This window comes from Grampus griseus, assembly GCF_964374135.1.
Source record: "Grampus griseus genome assembly, chromosome: 5".
Classification (NCBI taxonomy): Eukaryota; Metazoa; Chordata; class Mammalia; order Artiodactyla; family Delphinidae; genus Grampus; species Grampus griseus.
In genome coordinates this window covers 66,816,961-66,834,668 of record NC_138998.1, presented here as the reverse complement: position 1 = coordinate 66,834,668, position 17,708 = coordinate 66,816,961, and the positions used below count along the sequence as shown (strand labels likewise).

General features: G+C 36.1%; 1 protein-coding gene across 1 annotated transcript in view; it reads right to left on the bottom strand.

Moving 5' to 3' along the window:
• Positions 1 to 2,707: 2,707 nt before the first annotated feature.
• IL1RAP (interleukin 1 receptor accessory protein) overlaps positions 2,708 to 17,708 on the bottom strand; it is a gene marked incomplete at its 3' end in the record, with an annotated part of 124,327 nt that continues 109,326 nt past the window's right edge. Inside the window, exons 9-11 of the mRNA XM_082655107.1 lie at positions 14,733 to 14,876; positions 13,269 to 13,412; positions 2,708 to 3,426 (exon numbers count right to left, since the gene is read on the bottom strand). Coding sequence (XP_082511233.1) covers positions 2,708 to 3,426; positions 13,269 to 13,412; positions 14,733 to 14,876 — 1,007 coding nt within the window. The remainder of the gene's footprint in view (positions 3,427 to 13,268; positions 13,413 to 14,732; positions 14,877 to 17,708) is intronic.

Genomic DNA, 17,708 nt, shown 5'->3' with positions numbered 1-17,708 from the left:
ATAGGCAATTTTCCTATGTAAATGATGTCCATTTAACTTACAATCATATTAATTCAGTTATGAATATGCATGACCCAAGAGGAAATTTCATTCTTCTTATTCACCCACTGAAATATATGGTACTGAATACTGCATTCAATTGTAGCATGTTGGGTCAGGGAATAATGACATAACCTCATCGCTTTTCTCCATACAGTACAAGTATGGTCTATCATCTTTCTGACCCTTGTATAGCTAATGCCAAAAATTATGACTTTATATTGCTTACACTGTACTTATATTGTCAATGGAAATTGATACTGACCAACATTTAGCTTTTGAGAACACCATGATTATCCAGCTATTCATTCATAATAAGAGCTCAGGTGTAATTTTCCATGCCTCTGCCACTAGTCCTTTCACTTATTTTCTTCACTTAGAAAATAATTTATAAATCATAAAAGTAATGTCTTAATTTCCCCAAAGATATTTTATGGTTTGAGATACTGTGCTAATAAGGAATAAGACTGATTATAGGTAACTGCATTCTATCCCTTTTTGGGATTTGGAGCAACTTACATTACCCACTATTTAACAGATTTAGAGAGAAACTACTCTCTGTCTTCCACGTGAAGATTCTTGAACATAAATCAAGAATGGATTAATCCCTCCAAGAAGGAATGCAGTGTAGAACACGGGTTGTGCTCAATCATTTTCTGCTGGATATTCAGGTAGATATTCAGGCCTGTCATTTCCTAATTGCAAGTTCCATGTTGAGTCCCATTTACTCTGGAGGGCCCTACTTCCTCATCTTATTTCAGCAGGAGAAGGATCTAATTGTTTCTGTTTTCATTTTTGAATTCTGTATTTCTCTCCAAGAGGAGTAGTGGGATGAAAACTCTGGCTTCTTTCTCCACCTCTTATTCACTATTAATAACTGAGAATGGATGACACCCATTGGGCCATAGCTCACTAGCAGCCAGGGCTCATATACTGAAGGTGAGCGCTCATGTCTGGTATGACCTTTGGCTCCTTTTACTCTGCTCCTGGTCAGGAGCAGCAGATTGAGCTTCTAATTTTTTTTACAGTAAACCCACCATGCAGAGGCCCTTTACAGAGTAGATGGAAGGCACACTATTTTCCAGCTTTTTCTCCTTAATGGAGTGTTGGATCAGATCAGCCCTATTCTGAGTGTCCAGATGTCTTCAATTTGGGGAGGAAATAAATGTCTTCCATTATTTCCTTAGGGCCAGTCTGTGTTCTCCAGTCTCAGAATCACCAGGGTTATTTGGATCTTCATTTGACATATGTTTTTTGGGTGAATACCTTCGTTTTGAAATTACAAACTAGTGGCTCTCTGGGTAAATGTACGTTCATGTGTTTTGGTTGGTTCTTTACTTTTTTCTTTTCTTTTCTTTTCTTTTTTTTTTAAGTAAAGGTCATTCCATAATTGACAGATTACATAAAAATCTTGATTTTTAGATTCTTTTGAAAAACTGGACAATCTTCCAATACTGGGGCTAAATCAGTGACAGCAATCTAGTGGAGCTGAGTAGAGGATGCTCCCTTTTAAAGAAATATATACTCTTCAATTGCCTCCAGGCTTAATCATCTCTATTATCTCCCTGACTTGGAAATCAAATGCCATGTGCCTTTTATGATTGTGTTAAAATGTTTAAAGAAGTACTTATCTATACCTATTTCCCTATACACATGGGTACTAGATGGAGAGCATTGTATTATACTTATATCTGGCCCCCTTTTCTCTTTTTTCTTACTTTTGATCCTTGTAGGCACTTGAATTGACTATTCTCAGAATTCTGAATGAGAAGAAGGGATTGGTATACCAAAGTCTACCCTAAACCCTTAACGGTACTGAATTTTTCAGGTGTCATTTCTAAAAATATAATGATATTTTTGTATAAACCTCCTTTTCCTTTGAGACATTTTCTTACTCTCTTTTGGTCTTTCTCGGATCACTTTTATACATATTAGAAAGAAACTAAAGAGACATCTCAGTTTTCCTAGTACCCAAACCAAATTTCAATTTCCTTAAAGGGAATTCTCTTCAGATATGAATTTAAAAGCCATAAAAGGTAAAAGGGAGAGAGAGAGGTAAAAATTTGTTAGTACAAATGAAATCACATAAAAATATAACTTTATTGATGCTAACAACTTTAGGCAGTTTAGAGAACACTAGTTTACAGTGAGACAGAGGACACCATGTATCCCTGCGTGGGAGTATTTGGTTCTTCCTGGGAAAATGTGCTGTAGGTTTTCTGTTGAGCTTAGTCCTACAGCTTCCATCAAAACCAATTTCTTTCCATAATGCTCGCTCAAGATACACATACCCTGTAAGTGTCATAGCCCAAGTACACCTGACTGACTTATAACATGAGGTTGGTCAACAAACTCAGAGGAAACACAATAAAATTCTTTGCTCCATTGAAAACCATTGGGCAAGAGAGAGGATCAGACTTTAGGCAACTTGCACATACTGACCTTCTAGGGCCCAAGAAGAGTGTGCTCTTCTGAGGCCGTTAGAGGCAATAAGTCTGGATTCGGGTCCTTCGGATCTTTTGTCTCCTAGAAATAAATTGTTTTTAAAAATCAATAAAGGGGACACAATCTGATAGTCCATTAGATGATAAAAATGTCAATTATTCCCATAGGTTCATGAAACAAAATGGGCTGGTAGAAATAGCAGCCACCCCCCACCACACAGTAATTATAGGATATAAAAGTCATTGTTGTTGGATAAATCCGTGAAATGGTGAAGAGCAAGGGCAGAGATCTGGGGAGCAGGGGGTTCCAATCTGGTGTCATTTTGTATCCATTGAGTTTCTGACTCTTGGGGAACAGGCTTACAGAGGTGTGTCTCCCACTGGGGCTGGGTATGAATCTCTGCCCGGCTTTTGCTCCTAAGCTGACTCTCTCCTTCACAGTAGGTGACACAGCAGCGACAGGCTGCAGAGGGCTTCCCTCTGTGCTTGGACATCGTGTCTGGAGCTGGAGAGGCATCTGCAGCCCTCCCTGAGCTCTGGAGTTCTGGGGGCTCTTTCAAACGACTTCTCCTCCTTTGAACGTGGTCCAGACTGATGTCAGACTGGGAAGAGCAGCTCTCATTCCAGCCAGAGCTGGCACTCAGACTTCTCAGGGGAAGAGCCAATCGCAAGGCCTTCCAGAATTTAGAACCAGAATGTTTAGACTTTTCTCCCTTCCAGCTCACAAAAGACACAGACTCTTTCAGCTGCAGGATGCTTGGGTGTGGATGCTCAAGGGGACGATACTCAACCACAATGAGCTTGGTGGCAATGGAGTTCTGACACATGACACCCAGTTTGAACTCCAGCATGCTGATGCTCTTTTCTGTCACATAATCTGGGCTCAGGACAACAATCATCCTCCGGCTCCTTTGAATGAAGTCAAAAACTGCTTCCACTGTATCTATAGGAAAATGGAAAGATAGGACAATGCCTAGTGAAAACTTATATAGGTTTCAGTTCATTGTTGACAATCCTGCAAAGGACAGGCAATGAACACTTGAGAATATAAGATCTAAGTGTTAAATAATCTACCCAGGTAAGGAATCTCATCTACACTACTGTTATCAATGGTTGCAAAGTATCTGCTACCTTTAAGGATGAGGAATTAACCACCTCTAAAAGCAGCTAATTTCAGCTCCGTTGGTAAATAATTTCTTGTTTTGAAATTCCTTCCACTTTTGTCCAGTGGTCTTGGATCTGACATTTTAAAATATCTGAAATATTTCATAATTCTTGTGATCTCATTGTATTTTCTTCTCTTCTCTAGATTAAATGACTTCATGAATTTTATGTTATTCTCCATATGATGCAGTATCAAGTCTCTTCCCCACTTTTATAATTTTTCTCTTAATAATATTCAGTATATATAAGTGTCTCCTAAAAATAGTACCCTGAACAGGACTGAACATAATGCTCCAGACACAGTCTTATCAGCAAAGGTCAATAGGGCATTATTACCTCCTAAGATCCACAGAGTTATAGTTCTTGCTACTTAAAATGTTTGGATATAGCAGACAGTTCATAGTATCGACCATGTTGTCAACCAAAATACTCTTTCTTTTTTTCTTGTGTGTATGTGTGAAGGATTGGCCTGGAAATCAATTAAAGGGTCAACAGTGATGACAAAAATGACTGTTAAAAATCAGGCAATAAGTTGAGACCTTGCATGAAGCATTCAATTCTAATAGTTATTGAGGTGAATTTGGACAGAACTCACTGGAAAGTTCTTGAGATAAATGGAGTGCTTAACTCACTGTGAGACTTAGGAGCTTAAACAATGTGATTTTCTAAAGGAAAGGCATTCCAAATTTATAAATGGCAGCCATTGACAACTCTGAAAACAGGTACTTTGGACAGACCATGAGGTTGAGTACCTATGCTTTTGAGGCCAGGGGTAAAACACTGACAGAGAAACTTTTCAGCCTGTGAAGACAAGCTGGAAGTTTTCAGTGAATTGGATCATGAATTTGACAGGGAATGAAGGAACTGTGCTCTTTACAAGATTATTTATTTCCAGTTGATGAACTTAACATGAATTTGAAGGAAAATCAAATGAAACATGCTCAATGTTTAAGAACTTTTGACTGGTTTTATCAAGAGCATTAAGTGTTTTAGACAATTTTTGTTGCACTCTTAAAAGATAAATCTAAATTTTCACTTATCTTCAAAGCCCGCGTGTGTGTGTGTGTGTGTGTGTGTGTGTGTGTGTGTGTGTGTGTGTGTCTTGGTAACTCCTTTGTCCTCTCTGGTGCTACTCAGAGTTTTATGTTGCTGCCTTTCACAAATCTGAGAATGTAAGGGTAGGAACTCTACTGTTTCTCCTGTATCATGATAAATATGATATAACCCTTAGATAACATGGATAGTTTTTCAACAAAAGGAACATGTGCACTCAAATTGTGTGTGGGGGGAGTGTGAGTGAGTGTGGGTGTGGGTGTTTCACTTCAAAATAGTCACTTTAGAAAAATGTTTGCTCTGTCCAATGATGGTACCACTGTTGAAAATAAAACATTGTCTTAGATCCTCTCAAGAAAATTGTCTTTAAAGCCTATGGCTTTTTTTGTTTGTTTTTAATTTTGGTACCTCACCCTGAAAATGGAGGATTTGCATTTGAGAGAGGGTAATGCTAAAAAAAAACCAAAAAAAAACCCAAATATGAATTGTGGAATTCCAGACATTGAGGAATGGATATAGGATATGCTTCTCAGATAAGGGTTGGGCTATACCTAGGGGTATTCACATAGTACTTTGAAGGAAACTGCCTCCTTTATGGCCTATTTTATTATCTTCCATATTGTCAAACTTCATATTTGAGGATGTTAATTATTACTATTTTTTAATGCTGAGTATTATTTGGCGAGGGCATCTTAAATTAGGTCGTTTATTCTGTTTGGCTCAAAAAACAAAACAAAACTGAGGTGTGGCTGTAGATGGATAAGATCAGTTTTCTGGTGTCGTAACTAAATTGGTTTTGAAGTCACAGTTTCTGATCTAGAGCTCTTCACTGTTCCAGAACACTCCGGCGTGTAAAAGTTGTAATCTCCTTGGTATTAACTTGAAAGTAGAAAGAAAACCAAAAGAAAACTAGGGCTGTAAATTTGTTCTTTGTCTAGTTTACTGGTGTATGAAAGAGTAGCAAACCTCTTTCTCTCTCTCTTAAAACTTGAAGTACAGATAAAAAAAATGGGGGCACCTAATTTGGAAGATGAATCTGAATTCAAATATTGGTTTCTCCATTTATCTTAATATTTTATCTTAATAATATAATCATTTATTGTAATATCTATAAAAGTTTGAGTTCATCCATCTATAAAATGCACATAATGAGAGCAGAATTGTAGGACTGTTAGACAATTCATTGATACCTATAGGTAAATATCTAGTGCATGGTGCACTTTTGAATTAATCACCTTGATTCAATTATTATTCAATAATAATAATACAAAATTGAATAACAACATTATTATAGTTAATAACAATATTATATATTGTTTATAACAATAAAAATAATACATAAAGAACATATAAAAATAATGTATAGACTAATGATTGATTCTAATGGTAACTTTACAGAACCATCTTAAAATGTGTATTTTAATTTTTAAAATTCTGTCTATTCAGTTTAAAAAATACTACTGGAATACTTAATCTGTTAGCCCATGCTAAAAATACCTCATATCCCTTGAGTAGAAACAGAGAAATAGACAAGTTGCTGAACATGTCTCTTCTGTTATACTGCAAGTTTACTTGTGTCAAAGACTTAGTAACTTCAGTGAGTGACTGAAAAATACATCTTAAAAGTTTTAATAGGGTCAGTAATAGCCAGGTAGCCATCATATCCAAACTATTGATATTGAAACTGCTGATACTGAAAATAGTCACCACTGTGTTCCAGTAAGTCATTTTCAAAGTTGGAAGCAACTTCAGGATCATCATTACTTATACAGTGCAAAAAAACCCTTTACAAAATCTCAATAATATCCATCAAATCTCTGCTTGTACATCTCTAGTAATGGCCGTGGGGCTAATATCTCCAAAGACTGTGAAATACATTATTGTTTAGCTTTGCTTTACAGTTGCTTCTTAAATGAGTAGAAATTGTTTTCTTGTAACTTGAATCCATTGATCTTAAGTCTACTCTTTGGAGACTGGTTTGAAGCTGGGAAATTCTTCAGTAGGAAAATTTTTACTAAGCTAACCAGCTCAGTTATAGAGATCCAATAAATAATCTTGGAATAAATGAATAAGACATTTTTTAAAAGAGCAAGAAGTCTTTCCTGTCACTACAGACTTAATATTAACTCAAAAGAAAATGCCTTTCCAAATATTTATCACTGATTTGTTTGAAATTTGTGATAGAAATGCATATTTGATTCCAATTATCACCTATTAACTAACGGCAAAGCATTAGTTAATTGATCTCCTTTCAAAGCAACTGCCTTAGGGTTGTATTAAAACCTATAAAAGGTAAGAGATTACTGTAAACTGCCCAAGTTTCAAGTTGAACAAAAAAGGAATAGGCTTGTGTCTTTATTTTAAAACTCTCTCCTCTCTCTCTCTGCCTCTCTGTTATTCTCTGTCTCTATTCCCCATCCCTCTCTCTCTCCTTCTCTCTCTCTCTCTCCCTCTGATTCTCTCTCTCTTTCTCAATCCACACACACACACACAGATACATACACACATACACACACACACACATACACACACATGTCTGGTATACTAGATCAACCCATTTTAATTAAGTAACTCATTTACTCACATGTAAAAAAAAACGTTCTTGAGTTGAAGTTCCCGGTTTTCTCAGATTTTTCTCAGAAAGAGAAAATTAATGTCTCATAACATTTCTTTTTCTAAGTGTATAATTAATTTTTGTATTCTCATTTCTTATGCCCAAACATGAAAGTAAAGACATAAAACACATGCACAAAATAAAATTCAAAGCTTAAAATAAATGGTTTATTTTTAAAATAAACAAATTTACAAATCATTGGAAAATGGAAAATACAAAAGTTTATGAATAAAATAAAAAAGATAATATATGAAAACCTATGGAAAGAAAATAGATAATTAACAAGTGGAGTAATGCTCTTGTTCCCCAATACAATGAAGTCCTAGTTTATTAGACTCCTAGGGAATCATCTAAATTACAACGCAGAAAAATATTAAATAATTTTATATGACTGTGTAATTAGACACTCTATATATCATGGTTTTTTGTTAACGGGTGCAGAAGGTCTTTATATCATATATCTAAAACCATTAAGGTTTTTCTTTTTAACATTAGATACTTTTATTTTTAACATTAGAGAGCGATTTCTTCTTGTTCTCTAAACTATGTTTCTCCATCTCACTCAGATAATCTGTATTGGGCATCTTCTGGGACATAAAACAAAAAAATCTTGAAACAAAATTATCTTAATATGAGACATATCATTTAGATTTGAGTTGCTTTAGATTTTAGCATTTGGAAAATTTCAGTACCAAATACAGGAATATAAATAGGACAAGAAGTTTCTAGGGGTACCAAACAGCATTTGGGGTAAATATAAAATCCAAAAGTGCAAAAAGAATGCAGCAGTGGCAAAGAGAACAGCCCCTTGGTAACGGGGCTGTCCTTCATTTACCTAAAATTCATCCTAGAATTGATATTCAAATCTTATCTGAAGTCAGCTCTCCTCTGGTCTTGTGAGTGAAGGGTTAATAAGAGGAGTAATTGTGGTTTCTAATAAAGTAAAGCATTAATAAGGCTAAAAAAGTTAGATCCAAGAGTGACCCCATACCATAGGCTTATGGTCAATGATTCATGAAGGTTTTTTTTAATTTAAAATAATCGTTAACTCCTCTGTAGAAAAATGATTTATTAAATAGACTTTAATACCTCAGGAGGACACAAATGTAGTAGATAGTTTTAGAATTGCTTATCAACATTCATACTACTAAGATAAGGATCTCCTTAAATTATGAATTCTCATTTTTCATAGGATACCCAGTCTTATTTATAGGTATTTTTATTTTCTTTTCCTGTATTACTTAACAGTCCAAATAGAGATTTATCTCTCCAGTAGTTGAGCACTAAGATTAATATAGCTTACCTTCTAAGTGTGTGTGCTCAGAACATAGTAAATGATCAGTTAATGCCAGAGGGCTGACTACTGCTTAGCAGTGACCGTGGAAGCTCTGTGCACAAGAGATTCCGTTGCACCCAGATCAACTGTGGCAGTAGTAAGTTATTTATACTAATTTAGGGAGAGCAAAAGCTAACAACAACTACCACTCTGTGAGCTGTAAATTCACAAATATTAATGTACAGAAAACACTGACACAAAAATATTACAGTAAAGAAGGTAATTTAAAAACTGGATAAGAGTTCCAGTAATTCTTAATATTGTGCCAATGACTATTTAAAGTCATATGTCTGTATGTGTATATATAGTGTGAGTATGTATATATATATATTTATATATATAATATATACAATTCATGTATGTATATATGTATATATATGTAATTCATGTGTATATATATATGCAATATATATACATATATAATTCTTGTGTGTATATACATACATATGTTTTTAAAACTCTATATGTAACATAGATATTCACCACTCTGTAAACTCTGGACTTAGTTTTCACTTTTCCAAGTCTTAAGAACAGTAAAACTTTACTTAAAACAAACTAAAACATGTTTCATTAACAGTGACTATTCAGACTGACTTGTTTGGAGTGAGTGTATTAACTGTACCAGTGAATAAAATGTGAAAAATGCTTGGGGTCCAGTTAATGCTCTTAGAATATTCATGCTAAAAGCACTCTCAAGGTCACTAAGTCTAACTTTCACACTTTACAATGGGGAGACAGAAACAAATGAGAAATGACTTTCCTAATATTCACATTAGCAAGGTTGAGATTAAAAGACAAATTGACAAACACCCTGTTCTGTGCTTTTCTCATAAGACAGAAAAGGCCCTAAAAGCTTTTTGCTGTTATTTTACTTGGTATTAGCACCATTAAGAGAAGCTTCCTATCTGACTGAACCAAGTGAGGAACCACCTGCAAACTCCCAATGACTGACACAAGATGCAGTAGGTAGGGAGATGGAATGATAAGTATGGGTCAACCTACAGATAATCGGGAGTTTAATAAAAATTACTATACATTTTTCAAGTTGACAAATATGATATCAATTACCTGAGATAGAGGACATGGGTTGCATAGTAGGAGGCAATTCAGGCAAGCCCTTTAAACCAATTGCTGTCTAAGGAACATTTTCAGTTACTCTGCTTTGTATCATCCTAAGTGGTGTCAGTCTTGCTATGAGGGTGTCTGATACAGCTGAATGAGCAAAAGAGTTTTTATCCATAGCTAAAATAAATTTAGGCCCTGATTACCTTTTTAATGGATGAGTAAAAATAAAAGAAAAAGAAAACTATACTTGGAAACTCATAATGACCCTGTTAACAGATGACTCATCTTTAAGGGGTCTTTAAATCCACAGCAAAGGCTGCCCCATAATGTTAAGATTATTTCAAAAGAGAGAGAGAGAGGATAGAGATGAGTAGGGGTAGGAATGCAGGATGCAGAAGGGGAAATTCGCATCAACCAGGTCTTTGCAAAGAACATAGTGACATCAGACGCTGGTGACAGGAGGTGGCACTAGCATTCTAAGCCTTACTATTGCCTGAGGAAGCAGAACAGCTCTTCCTACAGTCACCCTGAATTTGTCTCTATGGGGAGGCTTCCATAGAATTTTTTTCTGTCCATGAAGCAATCAATTGGGAATAAAGAAGGGGGAATTCTTCCTTCCTGGAGTACCCTTGGATATTTTTACCCCTTTCACTGGCCCTTTCATACATTTTTCAAGGATGAATAGGAGAGACCCTGCTCGCCACTTCTAGACCACCTGGAAATTTTCTTCACTGGCATGGCCACCTGCAGCTGCTTCCAAAATCTGCCCTGCGGATATTTGGATTTCTCCCCTTTCCATTTAATGACCGTGAGCACCGTCTTAGCCCTCTTCAGCTCTTTCACCTTCGTTTCCTTCACAGCTTTGTACTGTACTAAAATGACGTTGATGTTGCCCCGAGAGGCCATGTTTTCTAGGCCAGCCTTGAGCTCCAGGAGGGCTTGGGTTCCCTGGAGCACGTAGTTGGGGCTTAGGACAACCAGGAGGCGTCTGCTTTTCTGAATGAAGCTCAAGGTCTCGTCTGTGACAACTGGGAAAGAAAACACCATGGGGATTAGTGTTGGTCAAGAACTCCCCCAAGGTACAGGGCTTGAGGAGCAAGTGAAAAGAAATTAGGGTAACAGACTGAGAACTGAGGTGAAACTTTTTACGAAGAACACTTAGTCCTTAGTCCCAATCACTCTGTTCACAAAATGTCACTCTCCTCCGGGGAACAGAATCTATATGTACATATTCCAACCCCAAAAGAGTTCTAAACAAGCCTAAAGCCAAAATGTATTTCTATGACCTTGGTCTTCAAAAGCATTATTCGGGACGTGAAGGATGAGTGGGTTGTACTGAAATCAATTTCTTCAAACCGTGTGACATGTCGTGGCCCAGCAAAATCAGCTCCTGAGCCCTTTTTCCCCAAAGACACCCATGTATTAACTCTCTAGTGCCAGTAAGCATTCAAAAAATATACATTATAGAGTCAAAGTCATAGAAGTTCATTTTTCACTAACACAGGACAGCAAGAGTAGAACCCTTCATTTTTTGAAACTCTCTCTCTATTGCCAGACACCTCCTCGACTCAGACTAGTATCACTATGTCATTGGAATAGGAAATTAAGAAAATCTAGTCAACTGAATGGCATTTTGGCTGGTAACACATTCTCAGCTCAGCTTTCTATTCTGCTCTGTTCTGGAGTCTAAATTAGTCCCTGAATCTTTCTCTTTAAACTCCTATCATTACTGTGAAGCCATGTGTTTCGGCAGCTGCCAGCTGATGTGTGTGCTTTCGCTAACAGGCAAATGCTTTCTTCATGTCCAAAAAGAAGAAGAAAACGCAGGGAAAATGGAAGTGCAGTGTAATTTTATTCTGTTGTCAAGGGCTCTGATTAGTTCCTATCACTAAATTCTTGGGAATAATCTATCTCCTTGAGGTTGCTTATCAAGGACTGAATAATCCTTTACCTGGGGTTCAGATAGAAGCCGACTCCAGGGAATGCACCAGTGTTATGGAAAGCTATTTCATGGCTTACAATACTCCCCTAAGCCGTCATTTTGCACCTTAATCTTCGCAGGTACAGAGGCAGTGGGGAAAGATTTGCAATTAAAATAGCATGTGCAGCCTAGAGGAGAATCCAGGAATAAGTAATTGCCTACTCCAAGCAGTATTCCTGGAGGCTGACTGTGTATAAGCAGGGAGAGAGACCCAGAGGCAAAGGGGACTGAGTGAGAACAGCAGGGAGAATGCAAAAGACCACAAGGATCAACCGTCAAAAGCAAGATGCCAGAGTAATTATGTAGAACCTGAATTCTTCAAAGAACTATCAATCCCTACTGGAGGGTCTTACATTGTTGTTCTACTATGTATCTTTATATAACTTTTCACACAGTAGTAAATATCTGTTGAATGGCTGTATGAATGAATAAATAGATAAATAAATTATTTAGGATTTTATGCCTTAAAATGAGTGGAATTTATCCTTTAACTATATAGTCAAGTCACCATTTCCTGGCAAAATTATACTGAAAGAGACATCTGCTGTAGAACAGAAGCATTGATGGACTTTTGGGTGATGAATGGGGAGATACAGTAAGTGATCCAGCTAATTCAAAATAAGAATAAACGTTAATGTCTATTCTTTATCTTAATTACCAATGTAACCTTAAAAAACATGTTAAGTGATTAAACAGGATTTTAGGGGGAGAAAATAAATTAGTTTGTTGTAAAGATTAGAGACATTACATGCATTTTTACCAGTATGGAGTTTAACAATGGGTTTAGGAGTATTACTTAGGAGTGCATTTATAAAACAGACTCAAATGTACTATCAATCACTTTATGTGTTACTGTTTGGATCTGAAAATTAGAGGTATACTTTTATTTAAAATCATTCAGCATTTCTAACTTTTTAAAAACCTATAGAATATACTGGCCTTTGTAAAATGTTAAGCTTATCTCAAATGTGTAATCTGATAGAAAGGAAGAAACAGACACAAGGAAAGGGGGGATTTGAGTAGCACTGGTTTGCCAGAAAACAAGGGTGAAGAAAAGGATATTAGCAAATGCCACAGGGAAACATTCTACTTACTATCAGTAAGTAATATAAAGAAGGATTCCATGCACTCTCTTCTGCACCTCATTTTTAGTAAAATTGAGTAAACCTCAGTCTTTATAAAAGTGTTTTGTTTAAACTCAGTCTTTACGAAAAAATTAGAGGCAGATTAATGCATATTAGCTAAACCTTCTAAAAATCTAAATGTGACTAAACAAAATGTTTAAAGCTGTGGTACTTAGAGCGCTAATCCACCATGCATCTACACTTTTTTGACACTAAGTTTTTAAAGCTTACCTGGGAAAATATTTTAATACCATAAACTGTACTTATAGTCTACATCTTACAATGTAGATTTATTCCTAGAGTCTGTCTATTACATCAAAGCATTGGACATTTAAATGTCCAAAGATGCCAACATACAGCTGTACCATGACTCTTGTACATGACCCAAAGCTAAGGATCTTCTCTGCCTTTAAGTGTAGCATCACCTATATTCATCTGAAATACCTACTTCCCCCAGGCAGACTGTCTCGGTCAAAGATGCACAGCTTGTATCCAAATTCATTCTCCAAGACTCCACGGAGGGTCAGTAATACAAATTCTTCTTCTTCAGCATTCCTTGCATAGGATACATAAATATCATATTCCTTCCCATCTAGCAAAAATTAAAAAACAGAAAACACAGATCCAATATAAATTAGGAATGTTCCTCAATAGTATTGCATTTTTTTCTGAAATCGAACTTTTGAATATTTGACATTTTCGTTTTTTACTTATATAAATTAGCTGACAGATTTCAGTATGATATCCCACCTGTGACAGGTCTCCGGGCAAAATGACTATTTTAAGGTGTAATTGAAAATTTCATCTGATGTGTCTTCTCCTCTCATATCACTGAGTTCAGATTTTGTAGTGGAGAATGAGTGAGGTTTGTCTCATTCAACTATGAATTAACAGAATCAGGAAGCAAATACTCAGTCATATGTGCTGGCAATAATAGCATGCAGAAAATTTCTAGTTCCTGTCCTAGTATGTCACTCACTAATATGTTAGAATTATAAATTGAGCAAAACCTTGAGAAACTGTCTAAATTATGTACACCTGAAAATATCTACAATTAAAAATATACCTAGATTCAATGAATCAATCTGCCTCAAAATTGCCTAATTATAAAAATCACCTCTCATTAAAAATACAGGTTCTGTGTCTCTTCCACAAACCCACTCAATGAGAATCTTTATGGGATGGGTCTAAGAATCTATAGGTTAAATGTTTCATTCTTGTCACCAGGCACATATGCACTAGAACAGTGCTCCTTAAACTTTAATGTGTATATATGAATCATTTCGGGATACTGTTGAAATATAGCTTCTGATTCAGAGTAGGCTTTAGATTCTCCTTTTAGTAAGCTCCCATGTGATGCTTCTGGTACATGGATCACCTGTGGTTACAAAGCGTGTGGACATGCAGGGTCCAGTACAGTAGCCACAAGCCACAAGTGGTTATTGAGCCCTTGAAATGCAGTTGGTCTGAATTGAGATATGCTATATGTGTAAAATACAATACATACTGAATTTTGAAGATTTTTAGTACCAAAAATAAGACTAAAATATCTCTATTAACTTAATATTAATTACAAGCTAAAATGATAGTATTTGGAATATATTAAATTAGATAAGATATATTATTAAAATTATTTTCACTTTTTCTTTTACTTTTCCTTATGTGACCACTAGAAAAATATTAAATTACGTATGTGGCTTGCATTATATTTCTATTTGAATAGTGCTGATCTAAACTAAATCACATATTGACCCAAGAAAGCAGAATAATATGCATTAGGAAGATTTTCAATAGCAAGAGCTGAAACAAAAGGTAGTCTAATTACATCTTCCAATTAACCTAGGTTTTATAGAGCCAACATGTTTTCTAAAGATGACAGTAGGGAGATTTACAACAAACTTTCATTACTCACCTAAAATGGTTTCATCCGTTCCAAAATGAGCCCGGTAAAATAGGACCATCTCTAGCCAGTAAACATGGTAAACAACAATGAGAATCACCACCAGTAGGACTGTGGCTCCAAAACCACACGCCAGTTCCACTGTGTATCTTGGAGCTAGCATTGGAATGAACAACAAAGAAACAAACTGATTTGTACGTGGTGATTGCGGTGACCCATCATCCTGTAAATAGCTGTTTACGCCAAGCAGCTGAGCCGTGAACCTGACTTACATGTGCGAACAAGATAACATGGTAGAGGTTAAGCACTATGTTTTAATACTAGACTGTGGCATATTTATCTTTTTGTTTCCAGAAACTGGCATAGAAGGTGTTTTTTAACTATTAGATGATTTGAATAGAATTTGATGATATACAAATTAAAACAGCATCTTATTATTGAGAAGAATTTAAAAGGTCATCCAATTAAACTCACAAACTGAATCTCCTCAAAAACATTTTTGAAAAGTAACTCCATCCTCTGTTTGTGCATCTCTTACCTGGATCAGCCCATGATATTGGTAGAATTTTAATGCTGGAGCAGTTGAATTGAGAAAACATTTTAATGTGTTTATAACAGTCTTAATTTCCTCCTCTTGTCCAGTGCCATATGGAAGAAATTTAATTCCTTTTTCTTTATATTTGACAATAGGCCTCAAAAATCTTATTATCATTGAGCAGAAAATGAGGGTATCCACCAAATGCTGAGTATGCTTGGCCCTGAAAGTATCTACATTACTAGGATACACATTCCACAAGCCTGCTTCTCTACCCTTTCTCACTCCCCATTAAACTATACATTTACAGTCCTCTAGGTAGAGACTATGTCTTCTTCATCCATCTTATCCCGAGAATTTCTAGGATCTGAATAAGCATCTCTTGATATAACACTACACACTTTGGGGATATTTAAAATAAATCTAGTACTATATATACTATGTATTAGTAACTTCATTTGGCTGTTTTATTAGCTTGTGAAAATGAAACAAAAGAGTTTGAGATGGAATAAAATATTTACTGGATCTGAAGCAGAAATGGCGTAAATTATGTATTAGTTGATTTGACAATTACTTACTGATATCTACTATTTGCTAGAAGCTGTCGAGGTTATAATGGTAGATAAGACAGGAAGGGTCTCTGCCCTCTTAGGGCTAATAGTCTAATGCAGGGAAGTAAATGTGGAAATAAATAAATAAGATAGTTACTTTTAGACAGTGATCAGTGTTATAAAGGAAATAAACCAGGATAATGTGATGGAGTGACCTAGGGGAGGGGTTGGGGCAGGAGAGGTATATCTGGTATGGTGGTGAGAAAAGGCCCCTTTGAGCACGTGAACATCATAGGTGTTAAGTGTTTTCCAGGACTAGGCATAGAAAAATTTTCTTCAAAGCTGGGATTGTTATCAAGCCTTCCTGACTCCAAAGTTCAGAGATCTTTACACAACACTACAATGAAGTTCAATTATTGATCATACACTAGTGGAAAAATCCCTTTTAAAACAGGTAGCTATTCTAAGGGGAAAATGTTGAGCAGCCTGGAGTGGAGTCTGAAGTTCTCTTATTAAAGGGAATAATCATTAAGTTTCGAGTTCATTATCCTACATTCTGGCTACTAATTCTGATGCAGATACAGCCTAGGACTCAGCAGTGCAGAATTATTAGGTACTCTTGTACTCATCCCATGAACAATGGTGCTTTAAAATAAGAAAATTCCCATGATAAAATGCCAGAAGCTGTGTCAGTGCAGTGGATGAGAATTTACTAAGATCAATCTGAGTAGCTGGCATGAAAATTGCTGTGTCCTTGGTATTTCTGAGTACATGTTAACAACATACTGGGTTAATTCCCACTGTCATCTTCATTATTTGCTCAGTAATTTTGGCTCCCTCTGGGTGGACATTTCACAATAAGGAAAAATAAAAGAGGTCAGTGGATTCACTAACCTGAAATGGATTTTGTTTTAAATATCAATAGTTACCTTGCTTAGTGGTCAAGAGATAAATTATACTCATGGCTTTCCCTCTGCCACATTCATTTTACTACTGCCTATTTTATTTCTAGTAGAGCTTTTTAATTTTGTGTCATACAATTATATGTGTCATATTTACAGATTGTATTTTGTTGGACCATCTTGATGATATCAAGAAGTTCCTAATGTTATTTAACTAATGGAACTCTTAAGATAAATAATTCACAAGTCTGAATTCCTAAATGGTTTGAATCACATTCAGGAAGTGCTCTAAAAAGCTTTCATATACAGCTTTGCCGGCTTGTAGGGAAAGTATGACCCTTAGCCCACATTTTCTGTCTGCCCCACATTGATCCTCTGAGCAATCCCAGACCAAAGGGTTTCCAATCAAAAGGGGTGATGTAATTTGACCAAATTGGACTCCTAAACTGCTTCTATCTTTGATCTCACTGATAATCTGATTCAGGAGGGAGTAAAATTTAGCGATTTGCTCTGCTGTTACTCTCTGAATCAGAATTCCCTCCATCCCTTTTGCAATTCTATAGTAATGGCAGGCTCCAGAGCCCAGATTTCCAGCTAACCATCTGATTTGTTTGGCTATCATAGTGTGTTAAAATTTGTGCATTTTCGACTTCAGCTTCTGATCTTAGAGAAGTGATTGGGGTAGCCTTCTCTCCATAATATCTAAAATAACAACTTTTCAAATTTGGACAACTGGTTGTGTACGAGTGTGATCTGTGAGAGATAGGATACAAAAAGGTAAGCTCATGATCTCCCTGGCTTTTTGCCTAATGGCACCTTGGGGACTGTGACACAGACACACAGTATTTACACTGAGCGAGGAAACCAAAAGTAGAGTTCATGACTACTGCATTTGTAGACCTGGGTACTGGAGAGAAGAAAACTATGTAGACAAAGAGCTCTAGAAATCCACAAGTCTTTGGAAAAATACAAAGGGTAACACTTCTCAGAGTCAGGCAAG